The sequence below is a fragment of the Lithobates pipiens genome, unplaced genomic scaffold, assembly GCF_037356315.1.
Source record: "Lithobates pipiens isolate NorthernLeopardFrog02 unplaced genomic scaffold, aLitPip1_a1.2 Scaffold_30, whole genome shotgun sequence".
Lineage (NCBI taxonomy): Eukaryota > Metazoa > Chordata > Amphibia > Anura > Ranidae > Lithobates > Lithobates pipiens.
In genome coordinates this window covers 85,358,139-85,381,922 of record NW_027507791.1, presented here as the reverse complement: position 1 = coordinate 85,381,922, position 23,784 = coordinate 85,358,139, and the positions used below count along the sequence as shown (strand labels likewise).

Here is a 23,784-nt window from a genome sequence, read left to right as displayed (position 1 = left end):
CAGACTTCACATGAAATTTTCTCAAGATCATAGTAGCATTTGGCAGCAGAGGCAGCAGGAAAGGTGAGTATGTACAGCCTTCTTTTATCATTAGGGCCCAATTTTAATCTAGTATAGAGACAGGGCGGCTTGCTTCAACCAAATTTTTTTCAAGTTAAATAGACTGGTGAAAACATAAAATGTCTGCCAAGTTTATCATTTTCTTTGGTGTCCACATGAAATTGGAGGTGCATTTGGCACTGGGAAACGTGGCTGGATCTAGGGGGTGCTTGGGTGGACTGCGCCCCCCAGATTTCAGTTCCACCCCCAAAGCCCCCTGACCACCACCTGGATGCTGTGCCTGGCTGCTGAGCTACTTAACCAATCCAGCTCATGCAGCTACTCCTCCCCACACTACACATATCTAAGATCACATTCTTTTACACACAGTGTGTAGCTGGCTACTGCAGCTGAGCCGCTGTTCCGACTTTTGAGTTTTACAGATTGGAACAACAACATAGCAGGCAGTCAGTCACACACTGTACAGAATGTGGCTGTGTATAAGAGACTGTGATTTTAGCTATGTGTGGAAAGCAGAGCTGCGTGCTGTCCTGGGATGGAAAAAGAGCTCTACCTAGTGCCCTGCCAGTAGTGATCCCTGTCTTCTGCCTCTTCAGAGGTGATCCCTGTCCTCTGCCTCGCCAGAGGTGACCCCTGTCCTCTGCCCTGCCAGCGGTGACTCCTGTCCTCTGCCCAGCCAGTGTGACCCCTTTTCTCTGCTCTGCTAGGGAAGACCCCTGTCTTCAGCCTCTCCAGCGGTGACCCTTGTCCTCCACCTTGCTGACCCATATCATTGGCTCTGCTGATCCCGGTCCTGATGACCTTTCATCTGTTACCCCCTGTACACTGTCTTGCTGCCCCTTGTCCTCTGCCCTACTGACCCTTGTACACTGCCCTACCAATTATTGTACAATCCCCTGCTGACCTTTCATCTTTTGCCCCGTTGCCCCCTGTGCACTGCCCATAAAACCAATAGCCCCCGTACATTACCCTACAAACTGCTGACTCTATCCTCTGCCTTGCTGACCCCCTGTACATTTTTTTCTGCACCCCCACATCAGACAGGCTATATCCGGGACTGCTGGGACAGGGAGGCATGAACACCAATAAGAACATTGTCAGAAGCTGTAACCTTTTACTTTCTGTCCCCACAATGAGTGCATGGAAATCTCCTCTGTAGGGGTGCAGGAAGCGATACCTACCTGAGAGAGGCTCTTTAACCTTCCCCACCCTATCCAAAATGAAAAAAATATTTTAGCTGGATTGTGACTTTAAGAGAGCACAAACAAGTTATGTGACAAGATATATTTTATAGAAAAACATCTAACGAAAACTGTTAGCCCTTGTATACACGGTCGGACATTCCGACAACCAAATCCATCGGATTTTGTCCGACGGATTTTGTCCGAAACTGTTGCATACACACAGTCGGACAAAGTTGTCAGAAAATCCGATTGTACTTAACGTGATGACTTATTTCATTAGGACTGGACTACGTTCAGGCTAGTAGCCAATAGCTTTGGTCTAGGAATTTGATCTGAGCATGCGTGGCACTTTGTCCGATCGGAATTCTCTACACACGATCGGATAAAGTCCAATCGGATCATGTTGTCGGAAAATTTTATAGTCCAGCTGGAAAACTTGGTCCGTCGGATACTCCAACAGTCCGTTGGAGCCCACACACTGTTGGATTATCCGACAACACGGTCCTATCGGACATTGTCCATCGGAATGTCCGACCGCGTGTACAAGGGCTTAGAGTGCAGTTGTAGCCAGGATCAAACAAGAGGGTTGTATCAGGTCATTTTTTTCTCTGTAACTGTTAACAAGATACATCCTTTCCAGGTTTTAAAATAGGTGTATTAGTATGGATTTTTTGTAAACCATATGTGATAATTATTTTACCTTTGATGAACTGATATCTAGACTTGAAAATCCGTTTTTTTTTTTTTTTTAAACACCTTTATCAAGGTGTATGCAAGATCACTTTAATCCTAATATGTGCAATTTGTCTTGGCATGCGATGTTGTGACTTCATTACTCACCAAATGATATGCCACATGATGTTTTACACATATCTAACTGTGCTGTATATTACAGAGAGATCTGCAAGCCATTAAAAAGGAAGTGGAGCAAGTTACCAATCTTGGGCAGCATGTCAGTCAGATTCATCCACCAGTTCAAAAGAATGTTTCAAAGAGACTGGAAGAAGTGACAAAGTCTTGGGAGAATCTGGTTCAGAAATCTCAGGAAAGGAGAGAGAGGCTAAACCAAGCAGAACAAGTACAGCGGTATTTCAGTGACTGCGGGAAGCTGATGTAAGTGTTCTTTGGGGGTCATACAGAGTCTGTACATGTTCTACTGGTTCCTAAATGGATACATCAAAAAGACAATCTGCAGTTTGCTTCCAAAATATATTATGTCTATATAGATGGGGAAGAATGATTGCAGAGCAATGGTAGTCACCATGGTATTTCTAGAAAGGCTCCCTCTAAAAGTATCTAAAGCCTAAACTTTTTTTTTTTACTTGCACAGACTGCATTGAAAACATTGGATTTCCAAAGTAAATCCATTTTCTGTGTTTGAAAATGCATGACAATGTGTCTGGTGTTAAGAGGCTGGAAAGAGAAACTGTAAGGCCGCGTACACACGCGGGGACTGTTCGCCCAACTTTGTCCGTCAAACAGTTTCGGCAAACAGTCCGCTCAAAATTAGCATGGACGGACATGGCCACACACGACGAACGAACAGTTTGCTGAAACCGTGCGCGATGACGTGAACGGCACGTACGACGGGACGAAAAATACGACGTCCTATACACTGCATTATAACTTTCGGCGTGTAAATCCTTTCTGAGCATGCGCGGAACTTAGTTTGACGAACAAGCCTACACACGAGGGGACTGTTCGCTGAAACAAAGTTTCAGCGGACAGTTTTTCGGAATTTCCGAAAAACCTTGTTCAGCGGACTGTTCGCTGAAAGTGTCCGCTGAAAGCCCACACACGAGCGGACTGTCCGCCGAAACACTGTTCAGCGGACAAAGTTGGGCGAACAGTCCCCGCGTGTGTACGCGGCCTAAGGGCTTATTTACACTTGCTTTGCTGTCACACTTAGTGGGCAGGATGGCCGCTGAGCATGACAAGGTAGAATTACTGCTGCAGCATGTGTACACCCCCGGCCACTGCCTCTGCAGCAAAGGAGGGAGTGGCTGAGGAGCAGTAACAACACAGCTCAACTGTGGGGTTTCACTGACCACCCCCCCCCCCCCCCCCCCAAATGCAAGTGTAAACAAGCCTTAAAGGTTTGGGTCAATTATATTTTTAATTATTTTTTCAAATAAATTTTTTACATACATACAGTACATACACAAACTTTGTTTTACAAATTGTACATGAGCACTGTGAGTTAGCTAAACAGTTCCTTTTCAGGCTTTCATGAAAGCGTGAAAGGGAACTGGGGGGGGTCATCACGTTTCTAAATATTGAGTTCTGAAAAGGAATTTTATAATAAAACAAGATTACCATAAGGAGCTAAGGGCATAGGGAAAAACATTTTGAAAAGACCCAATGGTTCCAATGCTGCATTGAAAAACAAAACAAAACAATAATATACAATATTTACATGACTAAAATGTTTTGAACAATTTTTTTAGTTCTGACCATAAAGAAAGAAATACATATATGTAAAACCACCATACGTTGCCTTAATTGTATCTATGTTGGTTCAGAGGGTAAGAATGTTTTACGGTTTTATAGTATTTTCTGCTATAGTTTGTATGTTCTTTGACTATTCTGCCTAACCACACTGGGCTAAAGAATCAGAAAGCCAAGGTAAGTATTTTTTCACATGCAGCCCACAGAGGACAGAAGAGAGTACAAGTCACCTATTGTTGAACTTAAAGTGGTTGTAAACCCTTACAAACCACTTTGACCTACAGGTAAGCCTAGATTAAGGCTTACCTGTAGGTCCAAGAAATATCTCCCAAACCTATACGGTTTAGGAGATATTTGCCCGAAGACGATAACGAAGATGCCACGCAATGCCGCGTGTCTCGGCTCCCGTGCGCATGCGCGGGAGTGACGTCATTGCGGCTTCGCCAAATGACAGCGACGGAGCTGCGAGACCCACGAGAAGATGGATGCGGCGGACTACAGGGGACAGCGGTGACTTCGCTGGCTCCTGTATCAAGTAAGTGACACATAATGGGCTACTATGCAATGCATAGTAGTCCATTATGCTTTGCCTTTGCAGGGAATGAAAGAGGAAGTAAACTCATCAGGGTTTACTTCCCCTTTAAGAATGTGCTACCAGCAGGAGCGGATTGGCTGACCAGACTGTAGGATAGCCACTGGGTGGGTGGTGGCAAAAGCCACCAAGTGGACATAGAGGACTTGGCTGGCCACTTGCTTACCGGAATTGAAAAGGGCCAAGGTGCAGGGTCCAAGATACCACATGGTCTTCACCACAGTTCCATGAGGTGGAGATGTTGCTATGCAACAATAACCAGGTTGTGGTCTTCTGATTCACCCAAGCAGGCCACAAATATATGCAGCGCTGAGGCATTGGACACACCAGATAGCAGAATACACAAAGAAATAGCCAAAGAGTACAAGAAGACACAGAGGCAAATGAGAAACACAGGCTGGAAGTGTACAGGTACAGATAATGAGGCAGGCTGAAACTCACAGGGGACACAGACTGGTTAAGAGAAACAATATTAAACCGAAGACCAAAAGAGACATGGAGGTGAAGGAAGACGGAATGCAGGTAGAAGTGCACAGAATTACAAGAACTGGTTATTGAGAGAACGAAACAAGGCTGGGACACAGTGGGAGCAAAGCTGGGAGCAGTCTGGGACACAGTGGGAGAAATAGGCTGGGATCATGTTGGAACACACTGAGAACAAGGCTTGAACACTAATGCCCTGTACACACGGTCGGAAATTCCGACGGAAAAGGTCCGATCAGATTATATTGTCAGAAAATCCTATCGTGTGTGGGCTCTATCGGACTTTTTCCATCGGAAATTCCGGCGGAAAAAATTTGGTAGCAGGATCTAAAATTTGTATCTAAAGTTTGTAGAGAATTCCGATGGACAAAGTGCCACGCATGCTCAGATCAAATTACGAGACCAAACCTATTGGCTACTAGCCTCTACGTAGTCCCGTTGTGCGCAATGAACATCACCACGTTCCGAATGATCGGATTTTCCACCAACTTTGTCCCACTGTGTGTATGCAACACAAGTTTTGGACAAAATCCATCGGAAAAAATCAGACGGATTTTGTGGTCGGAATGTCCGACCGTGTGTACAGGGCATAAGGGAGCTATAGGAACACAGGGAGTAAGAGAGACATAGGAAAAGCAAGATGAAAACACAGAGGGTCCACCTGCTAGCACATGGATGTGTTGCTTGAACACTGAGCAATCCACACACTAGCACTATTTTGGTTGGCTGGAAGCTGGCAGATACACACAGAGGAAAATACTCAGCACTGGAACATGGAAAAAGAGAGTGTGACACCTATACTATGAAATGTTTTGTCTTGCATTTATTTATTTTTTCTTCATCAGAATTTGGGGAAGAGAGATGCATGCTCTGTTGATATCAGAGGAACTGGCAAATGATGTTGCAGGTGCTGAACTACTAATTAAACGGCATGAAGAGTATAAAAGAGAGATTGACAAGCACTGGGTAAAATATGAGGACCTACAAAGAACAGGAAAGGCTTTGTTGGAGAAGCATCACTTCATGGCAGTGGAGGTAGGCTTCTTATGTCTCATATATATGTTTTACGCCAGCTCCATTTTTATTCAAATCACTCTCACTCACTTTTTGCAAAAAAAATTAAAAATTCTTTGCTTTACACTCCAGAATTTAAAGGCATCTACATTATATTTACTGTGCAAGTTCTCATTTCTTAAGGTGTAATAAAGTACTGTCATTTCCGTTAAATCATTCTCAGGCAAACACACTGCTTGGCCAAACAATAGTTATCTGCTTATAATATTTACTCAGCTACGTGTGTGGCAGTTTTTCTTCAACATTATCCATCATTTTATATAACTGCTCTACCCAAAGCTAGATGGATACTGATGAGCTGAATCACCCAATAGCCTCTAACAGCTTTTGGAGATTTTAGTTCACATATGTCAAACACAAGGCCCGTGGGCCAAATACAGCCTGCCAGGCCTTGTTATGTGGCCCTCACACACAGTTTTGCGGTTAACATGTGGCGGAACTCCATTCCACCATCCTTGGCTCTCACCCCACCACTCCCACTTCACACTGTCACTTTTAAACATAGAAGTTTGCTCTCAGCATCACCCAGGTATAACAGATTCCTGCACACACTCACGGTGGGTTCCAGATCTCCAGAGAGAGAAGGATCTCTGTGCAAGGTGAGGCAGAGTCAATTACACAGGGTGGTACAAGAGGCAGGCCAGACAGGAGAGAGTAGAGATGCAAGGAAGCTTTGGAAGGGGGTTTTTGAAGTGGGGATTGCATACTGTGCTTAGCACACCCCTGAACTCTGCACTCCAATCTGTACGTAGAATACTTCTGAACTCTGCACTCTGTATGTAACACACTTCTGATCCCTGTACTCTGTACATAGTTCACCCCTAAACCCTATACTCAGTATGTAGCTCACCCCTGAACCCTGTACCCTGTATGTAATTCACTCCTGAACACTGCACTCTGTACGTAATTCACTCCTGAATCCTGCACTATGTATGTAGCGCATCCCAGATACAACTGGTCTGGTTGAGGGCAGCCATACTGCTAAAGTGGCAAACAATGAAATTGAGTTTGACACCCCTGTAATAGTTGGTAAGATTTCTGCAGCATTGTTTGTCTCTAGTTTGTCTCTAGTAGGGTGTGGCCTACTCACAGATGGATTTCTTGTAAATTCTACCTGATGAGGATTCTAGGGAGAGAGCGTAAGACCATAGTTTGTTTTTGTGAAAGCTACAACCATAGGGTAGAACTTGTAGTAGATTATATTGCTTCTGGGGTTCACAAGAGATATTCAAAAAATAGCATGTTATAAAACTTGCCTGCAACCATGCAAAACTGGATTATCAGTTTTATTTGAACTTGTCTTTAACTCTATCATTGTCCTAGTTTCAGACTACATTAAAACTCTCAAAAAAACATCTGTTTGGGGCTATTGATTTATTGTAGTTTGAAATTTTAGATTGGAGAAAAAGTTAAAGAGCTTTCAGAGCTGATGGACCTGATCTCCGACACCTGGAAGAGGAGAAGGGAAATCTATGAAGAAAATCTGGAGATCCAGTTGCTGTTTAGAGATATAGAACAAGCTGATGGGTGGCTGAACTCTAGAGAACCATATCTTCTTGATCAAAATTATGGGGTGAGGTTCTCCATATGACGACTTTTCAATTCATTCATGTGGCTCATATTTTGTCATATGTAAACCATATTGTTTTCTTGAAGGATTCTGTGGCCCACGTTGAAAAGCTGCTAAAGAAACAGGAGGACTTTGAAAAGATGCTGATGGCACATGGGGAGAAGTTTGAAATGCTGAAGAAGATAACAAAGGTAAAACAAACTTTTGTTTTTTACATCACATTTGTCTATAATCGTCTCTCTGGATTTCCTCTTGAAAGAATTATCCTGGCTGGGTGTAGCTCTGTTAGAAATAGCTCACCGCTATTTTGCAAGCTTTGGAGAGCCATCTTCTAGTAGAGCGAACTCAAAACTACAGCCCTCCAGCTGTTGCAGAACTGCACATCCCATGAGGCATTGCAAAACCCTGACATTCACAGGCATGACTAAGCATTATGGGAATTGTAGTTCCTGAACAACTGGAGGGCCGTAGATAGGAGACCCCTGTTCTAGTAGTTCTGTTTTCTGAATTAGCTTACAGTATATCGGTATATTTACTAAAGTCCTAAAAATAATTTTTCAGTGTACATAACAGTAGACCATTGCGCACAAATAGGGGTTGTAAAATGAAGTAGTAATTTTCAGGTATTGACACTAGATCCAACATCAATTTGGTCAGTGCATAATTAAATCTTCATTATTTTCGGCGTGCCATCCTCTAAATACATGTATCGGTACTTGTGAAGGCTTCCAGTACATGTGAAGGCTTCCAATAACCTCTTTCACTTACAGCATATATTCCAGAATAAGAGGTAGTACAAGAAATTATTGATCAGAGGAAATCTTACTGGCACCGAATCCCATAAATATTCAACTAGACAAGAAAAATGCTCTAGGAAAAAGCTGGGATTTTTTATGTGCCAATAACCTGAGCGACAACATCAGATAAATTAATATAGTTTATTTATTTAATTCATGTTAATTACAATACAGAGAAAAAAAAGATTTGCTAAAATCATTTCGAATTGGGTATCAACAATATAATTATTTACAGATTTTTGTCATGCTGTAGCAATACCGAGCATGCAGGCAGCAAATTATCCCCTCTCTTGAACCATACCATACCAGGCCACCTATGTGCAGGCAGTTCCTTGCCTGGGTGGTTAACGCCTGGCAAAGCACTTTCTGCTCATGTGGATTTGGATGAGGGCCTCTTCCCCACAACCTTGGCCTTGGGGATTACACGCTGGGAGCTTATAAGATTCTGGAAGCTCCATTTTAACAATAAGGGGGCCCAAACATTGTTATCATTATTATACAGGATTTATATAGTGCCAACAGTTTGCAGAGCACTTAGATCCCCCCAATGTAAATGGGCACCCATAATCAATTCCAAAAAGAAATATAAACTGTAAAAAAAAAAATATTTGATATAAATCCATCATTAATCACGCAGTGCAGATCCATGTCAATCACAAAGAATGATACCTGCTGAGTCTGACTCACCAAAATAAAAAAAACTTTCCTGTTGCTCTTAGGCCGCGTACACACGGGCGGATTGTCTGCCCAACTAAGTTCGTCAGACAATCCGACAGACAGTCCGTTCAACTTTTGAATGAACGGACTTGACCACACACGATGAACAGACAGTCCGCTGAAAACTTGCGCGATGACGTGTACAGCACGTACGACGGGACTAGAAAAACGACGTCCAATACACTGCAATGCAACCTTCGGCCGTGTAAATCCTTTCTGAGCATGCGCCATACTTAGTCCGTCCAACTTGCCTACACACGAGCGGACTGTCCGCTGAAACCAAGTTTGGACGGACAAAACCAAGTTTGGACGGACAAAATTACGGAAATTCCGAAAGACAAAGTCCGTCAGACTGTCCGCTGAAAAAGTCCGCTGAAGCCCACACACGAGCGGATTGTCCGCTGAAACACGGTTCAGCGGACTAAGTTGGGCAGACAATCCGCCCGTGTGTACGCGGCCTTAGAATTATATCACCCATTCCCCACTGCTACAATTAAACAAAGGTGGGGAGTATGCTTCATAGCAGATTGCTACTATCTCTTTAAAAGCAGTGGTCATTCATCAGAGGTCCAAAACAATAAGTGTTGGACCTAGAGCTCTCCAATCAGAAGGGAGATTGGCATGGTCCTTTTGGGTCCCCCATTAACATCTATACCACACCTTCATCTAGGATGAGGGTGGGGTATAGAAGACGGGAACAAACAGAACTAAGAAGCCTGAAGTTTTTTCAGTTTTTATGCAGTAGATTGTATACATTGAACAGATGTGCCACTTCACACGCAATTTAAGGGCATCCCTCAGGCACGTTATTTAAAGGAATTTTTAGAATGTTGAGTTTTAGTCATTATCAAAACCTCTGCTCCCTGCCAAATTGAATTTTAAAAAAAATGTTATGCTTTAGTACATGTTGCCCAGGGTAATGTCCACCCCGAACACCGCCCCCCCCCCCCCCCCCATGTAATTTGCTTGACAATTCACTATTAGCCTAGAAAATGGCCACTACTGTTTTTAACATTCAGATCCCATTGACTTCAACTTGATGAAGTAATGTTCACCAAACCTGCCTTATCCACAAAAATTGATTATATATATCAGGGGTTGACATAATTTGTCTCTGGGTATAAGTTATGTATATTACATATATATTATGTACAACGTATCTATGTCACTTGTTAAACTTGCTAGATAAATACTCCTAATTACATACTACTTCATTTACCTGTATTAACAGCGAGAACAGAACTTGCATCATGGGCACATCGACCTACAAGAAAAGGAACAGAAAAAAACAGAGCCCTTCTTCCGGGTGCCTTCTCTAAAGAGGAAGACTTCTGAGAGAAGAATTTTCCCTCCAAAACCGTTTGATAGGGGAAGTGCAAAGAGATCTTCTCTGGAGCCCCTGCAGTCAAAGCTAACAGATGTCACTGGAACTTTTCCAAATATCTTTGATTCCAAGGTCAACAAACCTGAAACAGCCAAGGAACCTGAAACAGTTACCACCACAAATCTTCTTGATCTTAAAATTCCTTCTTTGGACATGACTGTCTTGACTTCTTCTGAGACTGAGAAGACTTCTGAAAGAAGAATTTTCCCTCCAAAACAGTTTGATAGTGGAAGTGCAAAGAGATCTTCTCTTGAGCCGCCGAGTCCCCTGCAGTCAAAGCCAACAGACATCACTGGAACTTTTCCAAATAGTGTTGATTCCAAGGTCAACAAACTTGAAACAACCAAGGAACCTGAAACAGTTACCACCACAAATCTTCTTGATTTTAAGATTCCTTCTTTGGACATGACTGTCTTGACTTCTTCGCAGCCGCCAGCAATAACCCCCCAGCAGCCCTCTACAGCAGCACCAACTTACCAGTTCTCCAAGGTGCCAGTCACAGAGACTATAAAGGTTGATGGCCCATTAATTTCTTTAGAAGACACCAGCCATCAGGCTATAGGAAAAACACAAATTAATTCAACTTATGTACCCACAAAACGCTCAGTGAATGCACCTTTCTCAGAGATTGGCCACAGCATTGATTTGGTGAGTACTGTTTTGGGAGCCATTGTGCATTTGATGTAAACCAGTCACAAGAGCAATGAGGGGGCTACCATGGCTAACCTGTTTTTGAAAATAGTAGTTGCCTAATTGTTATGCTAACCAAGTGGCTCTAATGATTTCTGACTCTGAGTCACTAGTCTGGAACAAATATACAGGTGAGGATAGGAGAAAGGTAGGGGGTCCTTATCTGTTAGTTTGTTACAGGCCAGTGACTCAAAGTGTTGAAGCCAGAGGATTAGCAAGACAAATAGGCAAATTGCATTTTTAGGGTCAGAGGACAGCAGTGACAGCCTTCATGGTTTTCCCTTGACAGATTTAGTCTTACACCTATGTTTCCTTTTTTGTTCTTCCAAAATATTTTTATTGTAAAGTATTTTTAACATTCGAACCAAAATTACAAAGCAGTACAGTGTGTCATATGGTACAAAAATAAAAGTTACAAATGCATCAGGGTTCAAAATTATAGGGAAAACTTATCTCATCCCAGAGGTAATATATTCAATCAAAAGTCTATGTTTCCTTTTTAACTACTGTAGCGCCACCCCAGAAGGAGACACTTATTCACATGGGTCCCCCTGTTCATGGCCTCGACCTGCTCAGACCTCAGCCCTTCTGACACACATTACTAATTATTCTAACCCTCAGTATTGCAAGGAATCACCAATATCAGTTTTAGATGTTCAATAATAGGGATGAGCTTCGAGTTCGAGTCGAACTCATGTTCGACTCGAACATTGCCTGTTCGCCTGTTCAGCAAACAGTGAACAATTTGGGCTGTTGGCAGCAAATTCGAAAAGCCGAAACACCCTATACAAGTCTATGGGAGAAATCTAAAGTGCTAATTTTAAAGGGTAATATGCAGGTTACTGTCCTAAAAAGTGTTTGGGGACCCGGGTCCTGCCCCAGGGGACATGGATCAATGCAAAAAAAAGTTTTAAAAACGGCCGTTTTTTCAGGAGCAGTGATTTTAATAATGATTAAAGTGAAACAATAAAAGTGTAATATTCCTTTAAATTTCGTAGCTGGGGGGGTATCTATAGTATGCCTGTGAAGGGGCGCATGTTTCTGGTGCTTAGAACTGTCCCTGCACAAAGTGTCATTTGTGCAGGAAAAAAAGTCTTTTAAAATCACTTGCGGCTAAATTGTCGGCTCCCCGTAATACAGAGAACACTCAATGAGTGTTCTCTGTATTAGCCGACAATTCATTCATTCATTGATTAAAAAAAAAAAAAAAAAGCGTGGGGGTTCCCCTAAATTCAATTACCAGGCCCTTCAGGTCTGACATGGATATTAAGGGGAACCCCGTGTCAAATTAAAAAAAAAATTGACGTGGGGGTCCCCCTAAATATCCATACCAGACCCTTCAGGTCTGATATGGATATTAAGGGGAACCCCCGCATCAAATTAAAAAAAAATTGACGTGGGGGTCCCCCTAAAAATCCATACCAGACCCTTTATCCGAGCACGCAACCTGGCAGGCCGCAGGAAAAGAGGGGGGGACGAGAGAGCGCCCCCCTCCCTCCTGAACCGTACCAGGCCACATACCCTCAACATTGGGAGGATGCTTTGGGGGTCTGTGACCCGTCAAAGCACCTTGTCCCCATGTTGATGAGGACAAGGGCCTCATCCTCACAACCCTGGCCGGTGGTTGTGAGGGTCTGCGGGTGGGGGGCTTATCAGAATCTGGAAGCCCCCTTTAACAAGGGGACCCCCAGATCCCGCCCCCCCTGTTTGAAATGGTAAGGGGGTACAAAAGTACCCCTACCATTTCACAAAGAAAGTGTAAAAATGGTTAAATAAGACAAACACACTTTTGAAAAATTCCTTTATTAAAAATAAAAAAAAGATTCCAGCGGTGCTAATCCACTCTTGCTATCCAGCGATGAATCTCCGGGGTCCAGCGATGGATGATCATATCCAGCGACGGGGATCTCTCAGTCCAGCGCTGTCCATACATCCGTCTTCTGTCTCCAGTGCGGAGACACTGCGGGGATCCCAGCACTGACGTTTCTTATATTAGGGGGGCGGGGCCACCCATCACCTGACCCCGCCCCTCTGACGCTGGTGAAGGGAGCCAGGGGTTCCCCAGTGACGTATGGGTGACCCCGCCCCCTCTGATGTAACGGAAACCTGCGCTACATCAGAGGGGGCGGGGTCACCCACACATCACTGGGGAACCCCTGGCTTCCCTCTCCAGCGTCAGAGGGGCGGGGTCAGGTGACGGGTGGCCCCGCCCTCCTAATATAAGAAACGTCAGCGCTGGGATCTCCGCAGTGTCTCCGCACTGGAGACAGAAGACGGATGTATGGACAGCGCTGGACTGATAGATCCCCCGTTCGCTGGATATGATCATCCATGGCTGGACCCCGGAGATTCATCGCTGGATAGCAAGAGTGGATTAGCACCGCTGGAATCTTTTTTTTATTTTTTTTTATTTTTAATAAAGGAATTTTTCAAAAGTGTGTTTGTCTTATTTAACCATTTTTACACTTTCTTTGTGAAATGGTAGGGGTACTTTTGTACCCCCTTACCATTTCAAACAGGAGCCGGGATCTGGGGGTCCCCTTGTTAAAGGGGGCTTCCAGATTCTGATAAGCCCCCCCGCCTGCAGACCCTCACAACCACCGGCCAGGGTTGTGAGGATGAGGCCCTTGTCCTCATCAACATGGGGACAAGGTGCTTTGAGGGGTCACAGACCCCCAAAGCATCCTCCCAATGTTGAGGGTATGTGGCCTGGTACGGTTCAGGAGGGAGGGGTGGCCGCTCTCTCGTCCCCCCCTCTTTTCCTGCGGCCTGCCAGGTTGCGTGCTCGGATAAAGGGTCTGGTATGGATTTTTAGGGGGACCCCCACGTCAATTTTTTTTTAAATTTGATGCGGGGTTCCCCTTAATATCCATATCAGACCTGAAGGGTCTGATATGGATATTTAGGGGGACCCCACGTCAAATTTTTTTTTAATTTGACACGGGGTTCCCCTTAATATCCATGTCAGACCTGAAGGGCGGTAATTGAATTTAGGGGAACCCCCACGCTTTTTTTTATCAATGAATGAATGAATTGTCGGCTAATACAGAGAACACTCATTGAGTGTTCTCTGTATTACGGGGAGCCGACAATTTAGCCGCAAGTGATTTTAAAAGACTTTTTTTCCTGCACAAATGACACTTTGTGCAGGGACAGTTCTAAGCACCAGAAACATGCGCCCCTTCACAGGCATACTATAGATACCCCCCAGCTATGAAATTTTAAGGAATATTACACTTTTATTGTTTCACTTTAATCATTATTAAAATCACTGCTCCTGAAAAAACTGCCATTTTTAAAACTTTTTTTTGCATTGATCCATGTCCCCTGGGGCAGGACCCGGGTCCCCAAACACTTTTTAGGACAGTAACCTGCATATTACCCTTTAAAATGAGCACTTTAGATTGTGAACGTTCGAGTCCCATAGACTTTAATAGGGTTCTAAAGTTCACACAAAGTTTAGGTCTGTTCGCAGGTTCTGGTGCGAACCGAACAGGGGGGTGTTCGGCTCATCCCTATTCAACAACAACACAGTTTAAAAAATACATTTACACCCAATGGTTATATAAAAAAGAAAACAGGTTGTATTGTACTGTAAGTAACAGGGATACAAGGTTAAAGGAATCAGATTATATGAACATAGGTATTTAAATAGATATGCAAAAAGTGATTATCACAAAAAGGTTGTTCCAAATATTTAATAACATCTGCTATCCAGATCAGCATAAACTGTGACAACACCACCTACAGTGTAGCAATGATCAGCAGATATAACATATAACAATCGTGGGGCACTATTATGTCAATGTGTATTGGCATTGGTTGTGACAAGCCTAGGGCAGTTTGATAAAGTCTATAACTACTTAACAGAAGGATATTAACCAAACAATGACTGAGCCAGTGGGCCCATTTTAACACAGGGCAGTCTTTAGATGTTTCTTCTGCTGGCTATCGTTGGGGCTCTTTTAAGGGGGATTAGTGCAATTGATAACCTTCCTAAAATAAACTGCATACAGAGGATGTAAGCTGTAGCTATGAGGTGGCCTTTTTAATAATTGGAGAATAGAAGCATCTCAACAGAGATAGTTTTGCACAATATGGTTTTAAACTAGCTTGGATGCAGTGTCCGTCTGATAGAGATGCAGGATTAGGCTGGATTGATGCAATGCTAAAAAGTGTAGTTCACGTCCTGCAGTCAGTAATTCCGCAATCAATGCCAATCTTAGGCTGATAGCCCTCTCACTCATCCTAGGATACAGCTGCAGAGGCACTTATTGGAAGGGGGGCTCCTATTAAGTCCGTCCCCAAGGTTTCTGGCAAACAACAGTGGTACCAGGCAGCAGTAATGCTTCAGCCTCCCAAAGACAGTGGTTCAGTGGAGGAGGATGTCCTGAAGCCTTACTGCACTAGGCGCTCTTAACTCAACAGTCATTGAACCCAGGTCTCACATGCTAAAAACTCCTGTTGATGTGTGGATGTCTTCACTCTATCGGGACCGAAAAAGCCCCAGGCTTTCCCGGCCAGAACCATAAAAGTCCAAATCTCTCTCCTCCTCCATCCCATGCCCCATTGGAGCCTGAATTTCCATTTCCTTGCACAGCACAGCGACCCTTGCCCTTGCAAACTACATCTCCAAGGGTGCAGAGTGATACTCCTCTTCCAACTAATTGGCCAGTAAAAGCTGCTAGAGAGCATGGGAAAGGGGAGTTTTCACACACAAAGACTGCTACTGTGTCATGTCTCAAATGAAGCGGTATTGGGAAACCAGGGACCATAGCCATTGACACCCTGCTACACTACCATATCACCATAGGTTATTATATGTGATATAATGCTATTTGCTCTTCCATTCCAGTGCTCTATGCTTACAAAACCCATAATCATCATAAGTTTGTTCATATAGACTTGTGCTTCTGAGGACGAGATGGGGCATGTCAGATCATGTTTTTTAGATTATGTAATTCACTGGGCAACAGAGTCAGACCCTGGTACCCATGGGCCTGCACAGTCATGTTTACACATATTGCGCCATCACAGTGGACTATAAAATTTAAATTTGTTAGTGCTATGTCTTTCTGACTAAACATGTACAGCCATGGCCAAAAGTTTTGAGAATGACACAAATATTAATTTTCACAAAGTCTGCTGCTTTGTGAAAAAAAATTCCAAGTAAGCAAAAAATCTAAATGTGATTCAAAGTTCCATGTGAAATTAAATATTGTTCCAACACTTCATGCTGTGAATATCCCAACGGTGAACAGGATGTATAGTTGAAGTGAGAGCTACCACCACCGAAAACTAGGAGGCTTACCAGAACGTTACATACATAGCGCAATTCCGTTTTAAGTACACAATACTTTTAATGAAGTAGGAAAACTTACATTTAGAAGATTAAAATCAGTGCTTTTTAAAAAAACAAACGACAGTGGAGTCCTTCCCAACGCGTTTTGTCTCCAAGTACATCGTCTAGGGTGTCCCTCTACTGCAGCCATCCAGATATTTATAGAGACTGTGACCCCATACATGAGAGCCAAATCCCTGTTGTGTTTCCAATGTTGTTAATATTAATTTCGGTTTAGACAAATGGCCGACTGGCGTGCGTTCCACGCCTCAATCTAGATCATGTGTGATGTATTCCAAAACCTAATAGTAATGTTGCTTCTAGTGTGTAAACATGGCCAACCGGCGTGCATTAAATGCCACGGTATGGCTGTGATAGAAAGTTGCAAGCCTCAATGTGGAGAAATCGGGCCCATAAAAACACCTTGCAGTTCAAGCCTCGATGTAGGGGGTGATAACCGAGATGCACATTATTCCGCGACGCCGCCGGAAGGCGCATGGTGACGTCATGTGCCTAACCAGCCTGATGCACTTGCGTTCCAGCATGGCACACTTGCGTTCCAACCACAGTCCATGGTCACATGATTATGGCATGCGCCTCAACAACGTGACAGGATTGTGTTCCAAGAATCCAGAGACATGCACCCTCACACCGGCCCAAGAAAATCTTGTGCCCCACTACAACTTCACATTCGGACAGGTGTGTGAAAGTAGGACTTTGGGAGTCAAAAAACCTTCAATAAGAAAACAAAACTTATGAAAAAAAGGACGTAATGATATTAATGACAACTGGCTACTATTGGTTATCCACATTGAAAAACTCATAGACTATGCGGTAACACAAACATTAAAGGAATAAGATTAAAAATCCCAAAAATAGAAAAAACGCTTCCCTCTGAAAACACAGGGGAGCTGGTTATGAATAAAAATAGCAATTATAGATTACGGATCATGAGATGTATTTACCGTGGTATTAATCAAAGAAAAAATAAGTGTATAAGTATATAATTGGACCTACCAAAAAAAAAAAGGGGGAGTGTTTATATGTACACACGCGAAGTAGACTCTCATGTGGGGTCATGTGCAAATAACTACAATGCAATGAAATAAATTGAAACAAGAGAGAGAGAGACTACCTCTCTGGGCATATACAAAAACAAAAAGCCAAAAAAAAACAACAATTAATATGAATTTCTTAAGCATTATTAATGAAAGAGTTAATGTCTAATTCAACGTTCAAGCCAAACGGAGAATAAGACAGTAACGCATGGATCCAGAAGGTTTCCAATCTGGAAACACCCCTGGTCATAGCACCCCCCCCCCCTTCAGGGGGGATGTACGTGTCAATCACCACAAACTGTGTTCCGTTAAGACTACGATTGTGGTGTAATATGTAATGCCTAGGAACGGTGTGTTTGGTGTCACCACTTTTGATCAATGCCATGTGTTCTGCAACCCTAACTGAGAAGGAACGAATGGTGTGGCCTACATATTGTTTCCTACATACAAGTATACAATATAGCTGGTCGTATACGTGCTAAACTGTTTGATGGAATATTTTTTGTTAGTGACGGAGCATGTAAAATCCACAGTCTTACATCCTACCCCAGAGTTATGTTGACACACAATGCATTTTCTGCACGAGAAAAAGCCATTCAATTCATGAAAAATTGACTGGCGTACAGGTGGGTTGATGATATTGGGGGCTATTTTGCTTTGTAAGGAGGGGGCACCTCTAAAAATGACAATGGCTTGATCGGACGAAGAGGTGTTGAGGATGCGGTCCTGCTTAAGGATTTCCCAATGTTTCGCAAAAACTGCTTTAACTTGTCGATGTTGGATGGAAAATGAGGTCAACATAGCCCACTTAAAATTATTATCAGACTCCTGTTTGGGTTTGACTGCCAATAAGGACTCCCTATTCACCTCCAACATACGTTGAAGTTCACGGTCAACATCATTGGGATTATAACCTTTGTCCACAAACCTGGTTTTTAATACATTAGCCTGTACTTTGAAAGCTTCAATGTTAGTGCAATTTCTACGTAGTCTTAAAAATTGGCTACGTCGGTTTAAAATATGTTTGAAATTCAAACCGTCTGTTCTTGATTTTAATTTCCAGGTCTAAAAAATGTGTACATGGACAAGCTTATTCAGTTAGGTAAAGTGATCACACAGAACAACTAATCACTATCTATCTTTTACTGTTCAGTAAATGGAAATCACTTTGATTTGGAGTACTGCATTTGAGTTTTGGTACATAATCTTACTGTGTAAGGTAATATGTGTTTTTGTTCACAGAAGGTCACACCTTTGATTGAAATCAGGGATGAACGTTCACATATCCCAGTTCTGCCTACACCAGCTCCTGAAATCAGTCCTGTCTCCGTTTTGGTAAGTGAAATCTAAAATCTACATATGACTGAAATATCTGGTAAGATTAGAGAGATGCAATTCTCAAGTTTGAGCATATTTAAAACATTGCTGATGTTTAAAACATAATGTGTAAAATACTCATATGAATGGCCTGTATATGTATATTATGTTTCTGCTTGCGCGGGGCAGCTGTAAATGGGACTTTTGGGCCAAGGGGTTAACGGTGTATACTGGAGCAGGTCAAAAGCTTTGCATCATTAAAGTGCCACGTGCTCTGCAAAGATGATGCTGCTGTTGGCTTGTCTTCATCATGGCTGATACCTGAGAGACTGTCACAGCACAGTTAACCTAGAATGTATACTTATATAAGAGGTTAGAAAAAAATGTATCCCCTGTATGGAGGACAGTGCCTGAGACAAGGTCATCCAGTGCCCTGGGAAAAGATGCCAAACTATGCTCCCCTACAACGTGTGAGCTTAGGGGATCTCACCAGCTGCCACCCACTTATCTCAGCATTACTGTGCAGCTCTGGATCTGTCAGTCAGGTTTGACATGGACCCGGGCATGCCCAGTGACATTGTGGAGATCTTCCTGCTGTGCATTCTCTGCCTTTGCTGGTCTCCTTGAGCTAATTATGAATATTGATTATATTTACTTATTACAGGTAGTTATTGCTGTCAATTTACACATCGCTTTACATATATATTGTACATTTGCATCAGTCCCAACCCTCAAGGAGCTTACAAACTAAGGTCCCTAACTCACATTCATACTAGGACAAATTTAGACTTGAGCCAATTAACCTACAAGCATGTCTTTGGAGTGTGGAAGGAAACCAGGGTAACCAGAGGAAACTCACACAGGTGCAGGGAGAACATGTAAACTCTGTTCGGGTAGTGCTATGATTGGGATTTGAACTGACGACCCTAGTGCTAGGTAGAACTGCTAACTACTTAGCCATTGTGCTGCCCATGAATTGCAAGCAAAAACATAAGGCAGAGCATGCTTGCCAGCCGCAGTGGAGTATGTAGCTGCACAGATTAGGGAGAAGTCATGGGTTGTTAATGTCAGATCACCTAGCTATGAATTAGGTATTTAGTAGCGAATACATTAGGAAACAAGGGATGGCAAATAGCAGCTTTTGCAGTCTTAACACTAAGTTCAGGCTTGTGTTGATGTCACTTTAACTACTTCAATACAGGTCACTTACAGCCCCTTCCTGGCCAAGCCAATTTTAAGCTTTCAGCGCTGTCGCTGTTTAAATGACAATTGCACGGTCATGCTACACTGTACCCAAACAGAATTTTTATCATTTTGTTCCTACAAATAGAGCTTTCTTTTGGTGGTAGGCAGCACTGATGGGTGGCACTGATATGCAGCACTGATATGCAGCACTGCTGGGCATTGATAGGCGGCACTGATGGGCACTCATGGGTGGCACTGGTGGGCATTGATAGGCGACACTGGGCACTGAAAGGCTGCACTGATGGGTACTTATGGGTGGCACTGACAGGTGGCACTGCTGGGTAATGATAGGTGGCACTGATGACCATTGATATGAGGCATTGATAGGCATCACTGATGGCACTGGCAGGCATTGGGGATGGGCGCTGATTGGCAGCTGCCTGGGCACTGATTGGCATTTCCCTTGTGGTCTAGGCTGGCATACCTGGTGGTCCAGTGTGGTGGCCATCCCTGGTGGTCCTGGCGGCATCCCGGTGGTCCTGGGTGGGCATCCGAGGGGGGGCTGCACTGATAAACAATCAGCACAGACGCCTCCTGTCAGGAGAGCATCCGATCAGCTCTCCTCTACTCGCGTCTGTTAGACGCGAGTGAGGAAAAGCCGATCAATGGCTCTTCCTGTTTACATCGTGATCAGCCGTGATTGGACGCGGCTGATCACATGGTAAAGAGCCTCCATCAGAGGCTCTTGTCCGATCGGAATTCTCTACAAACGATCGGACAAAGTTCGATCGGATCATGTTGTCAGAAAATTTTATAGCCCAGCTCTGAAACTTTGTCAGTCGGATATATTCCGACGGAAACAGTCCGATGGAGCCCACACACAGTCGGATTATCCGACAACGCAGACATTTTCCGTCTGAATATCCGACCGTGGGCTAAGGGCTAAGAGTTCCCTGTATTTGGCTCCATCCATCTTCCCATTGACTCTGACCAGCTTCCCTGCCCTTGCTGAAGAAAAGCATCCCCACAACATGATGCTGCCACCACCATGTTTCACGGTGGGGATGGTGTGTTCAGGGTGATTTGCAGTGTTAGTTTTCCCACCACACATAGCATTTTGCTTTTTGGCCAAAAAGTACAACTATTTATCATTTTCCTTCTACTTTACAATTATGTGCCACTTTGTGTTGGTCTATCACATAAAATCCCAATAAAATAAATTTGTTTTTGGTTGTAAAATGACAAAATGTGCAAAATTTCAAGGGGTATGAATACTTTTTCAAGACAATGTATATACAGTAATTACATATTTTCAGTCGACTCTGGTCTGGTCATGTGATCCAGCTCCCCTGTGTCACTCTGTGGTAGCTGCAGGGGAGAGGAGGAACTGACAACAACAAATGTTTCAGGCCTTCCTAGCCGTTGATGGGCACTCTCTCCTTTCCCCTGCAGTTGATGCTAGCTGACACAGGAAATCATGTGATTGGACCAGAGTGGGCTGGAGATAGGTAGTACACCCCTCACATTTTTGTAAATATTTTATTATATAATTTCATGTGATAAACTTAAAGTGGTGTTGCCACCAAAAAAAAAAACATTGCTTAAAATGAATAAAAAAAAAATAAATAAATAAAAAAAAATGTAGTCACCTCTAAATGCCTGTTGCTAGGGGGCCCCTCGTAGTCTGCCTCCTTCATTGCCCGGGCTGGTGACATCACTTCCCCTCGCACCGCACAGTCATCTGGGACCTGTCACGTGTCCAAGATGACTGTGCGGCGTATCACAGCGCGCGGCGCCGCTCACGCATGCAGAGCGGGGAACAAGGGGGGCTTCCTTCCCCCGCATCGCTAGACCCTGGGACAGGTAAGTGTCCGATTACTAAAAGTCAGCAGCTGCAGTATTTGTAGCTGCTGACTTTTAAATATTTTTTTGTTTGGGGCACCCCACTTTAAGATTTGACACTTTGCTACAATGTAAAGTAGTGAGTGTACAGCTTGTATAACAGTGTAAATTTGCTGTCCCCTCAAAATAGCTCAACACACAGCCATTAATGTCTAAACTGCTAGCCATTTTCCCTCTCCGGTGTCATGTGACTCGTTAGTGTTACAAGGTCTCAGGTTTCTCATACTAGTCACTGAAAGTTTAATGTGGCACCTCATGGCAAAGACCTCTCTGAGGATCTGAAAAAAGAATTGTTGCTCTACATAAAGATGGCCTAGGCTATAAGAATATTGGCAAGACCCTGAAACTGAGCTGCAGCACGGTGGCCAGAATCATACAGCGGTTTAACAGGACAGGTTCCACTCAGAACAGGCCTTGCCATGGTTGACCAAAGAAGCTGAGCGCACACGCCTAGCGTCATATCCAGAGGTTGTCTTCGGGAAATAGATGTATGAGTGCTGCCAGCATTGCTGCAGAGGTTGAATGGGGTGGGGGTCAGCCTGTCGGTGCTCAGACCCTACTCTGCATACTGCATCAAATTGGTCTGCATGGCTGTCATCCCAGAAGGAAGCCTCTTCTAAAGATGATGCACAAAAAAGCCTGAAAACTGTTTGCTGATGACAAGACTAAGGACATGGATTACTGGAACCATGTCTTGTGGTCTGATGAGACCAAGATGAAGTTATTTGGTTCAGATGGTGCCAAGCGTGTGTGGCAACAACCAAGTGAGGAGTATAAAGACAAGTGTGTTTTGCCTACAGTCAAGCATGGTGGTGGAAGTGTCATGATCTGGGGCTGCATGAGTGCTGCTGGCACTGGGGAGCTACAATTCACTGAGGGAACCATGAATGTCAACATTTACTGTGACATACTGAAGCAGAGCAGGAGCTCCACCCTTTGGAGACTGGTCAGCAGGGCAGTATTCCAACATAAGGACCCCAAAAACACCACCAAGATGACCACTGCATTGCTAAAGAAGCTGAGGGTAAAAGGTAATGAACTGGTCATGCATATCTCCAGACCTAAACCCTATTGAGCATCTGTGGGGCATCCTCAAACGGAAGGTGGAGGAGCGCAAGGTCTCTAACATCCACCAGCTCCGTGATGTCGTCATGGAGGAGTGGAAGAAGACTCCAGTGGCAAGCTGTGATACTCTGGTGAACTTCATGCCCAAGGGAGTTAAGGCAGTGACTGGAAAATAATGGTGGCCACCCAAAATATTGACACTTTGGGCCCAATTTGGACATTTTCACTTACTCGCTTTTGTTGCCAGCGGTTTAAACATTAATGGCTGTGTTGAGGTTTTTTTAGCGGACAGCAAATTTACACTGTTATTCAAGCTGTACATGCACTACTTTACATTGTAGAAAAGTGTAATTTCTTCAGTGTTGTCATATGAAAAGATACAATAATAAAATATTTACAAAAATGTAAAGGGTATACTCACTTTTGTGAGATACTGTATATACATTGTGGGAAATCTGCTTTAAATTTTAAAAGATGTTATTTGGACTTTTTTCTTTTTATCTAAAATGACATAAATACAACAAAAATATGCAAAAAATATGCAAAAAATATGCAAAAAAATAAATAAAATATTTACAAAAATTTAAAGGGTATACTCACTTTTGTGAGATACTGTATATACATTGTGGGAAATCTGCTTTACATTTTAAAAGATGTTATTTGGACTTTTTTCTTTTTATCTAAAATGACATAAATACAACAAAAATATGCAAAAAATTGTAAAGGACATAATAGTTATTGTACGTTTCAGTAGTTATAATTCATTTTTTAAATACATTTATGAATTAATTTGTCTTTGAATCACAACGTCCTTAATACGTTAACATGCTGTGCTCTCTGACTAATACACTGTAGGCAACCTGCTCACATGCATGAGGCCTATGGTATTAGGAAGATTTTTATTGACCAGTGAAGAA

The 23,784-nt window shown here is 43.3% G+C and overlaps 1 protein-coding gene across 3 annotated transcripts in view; it reads left to right on the top strand.

Annotated features, from left to right (window-relative positions):
• Window positions 1-23,784, top strand: part of SPTBN5 (spectrin beta, non-erythrocytic 5) — a 404,631-nt gene that overhangs the window by 367,145 nt on the left and 13,702 nt on the right. For all 3 annotated transcript variants that reach the window (XM_077464540.1, XM_077464541.1, XM_077464539.1), the window contains exons 58-63: window positions 2,140-2,357; window positions 5,613-5,802; window positions 7,238-7,414; window positions 7,498-7,602; window positions 10,157-10,957; window positions 18,641-18,733. In XM_077464540.1, coding sequence (XP_077320666.1) covers window positions 2,140-2,357; window positions 5,613-5,802; window positions 7,238-7,414; window positions 7,498-7,602; window positions 10,157-10,957; window positions 18,641-18,733 — 1,584 coding nt within the window. The remainder of the gene's footprint in view (window positions 1-2,139; window positions 2,358-5,612; window positions 5,803-7,237; window positions 7,415-7,497; window positions 7,603-10,156; window positions 10,958-18,640; window positions 18,734-23,784) is intronic.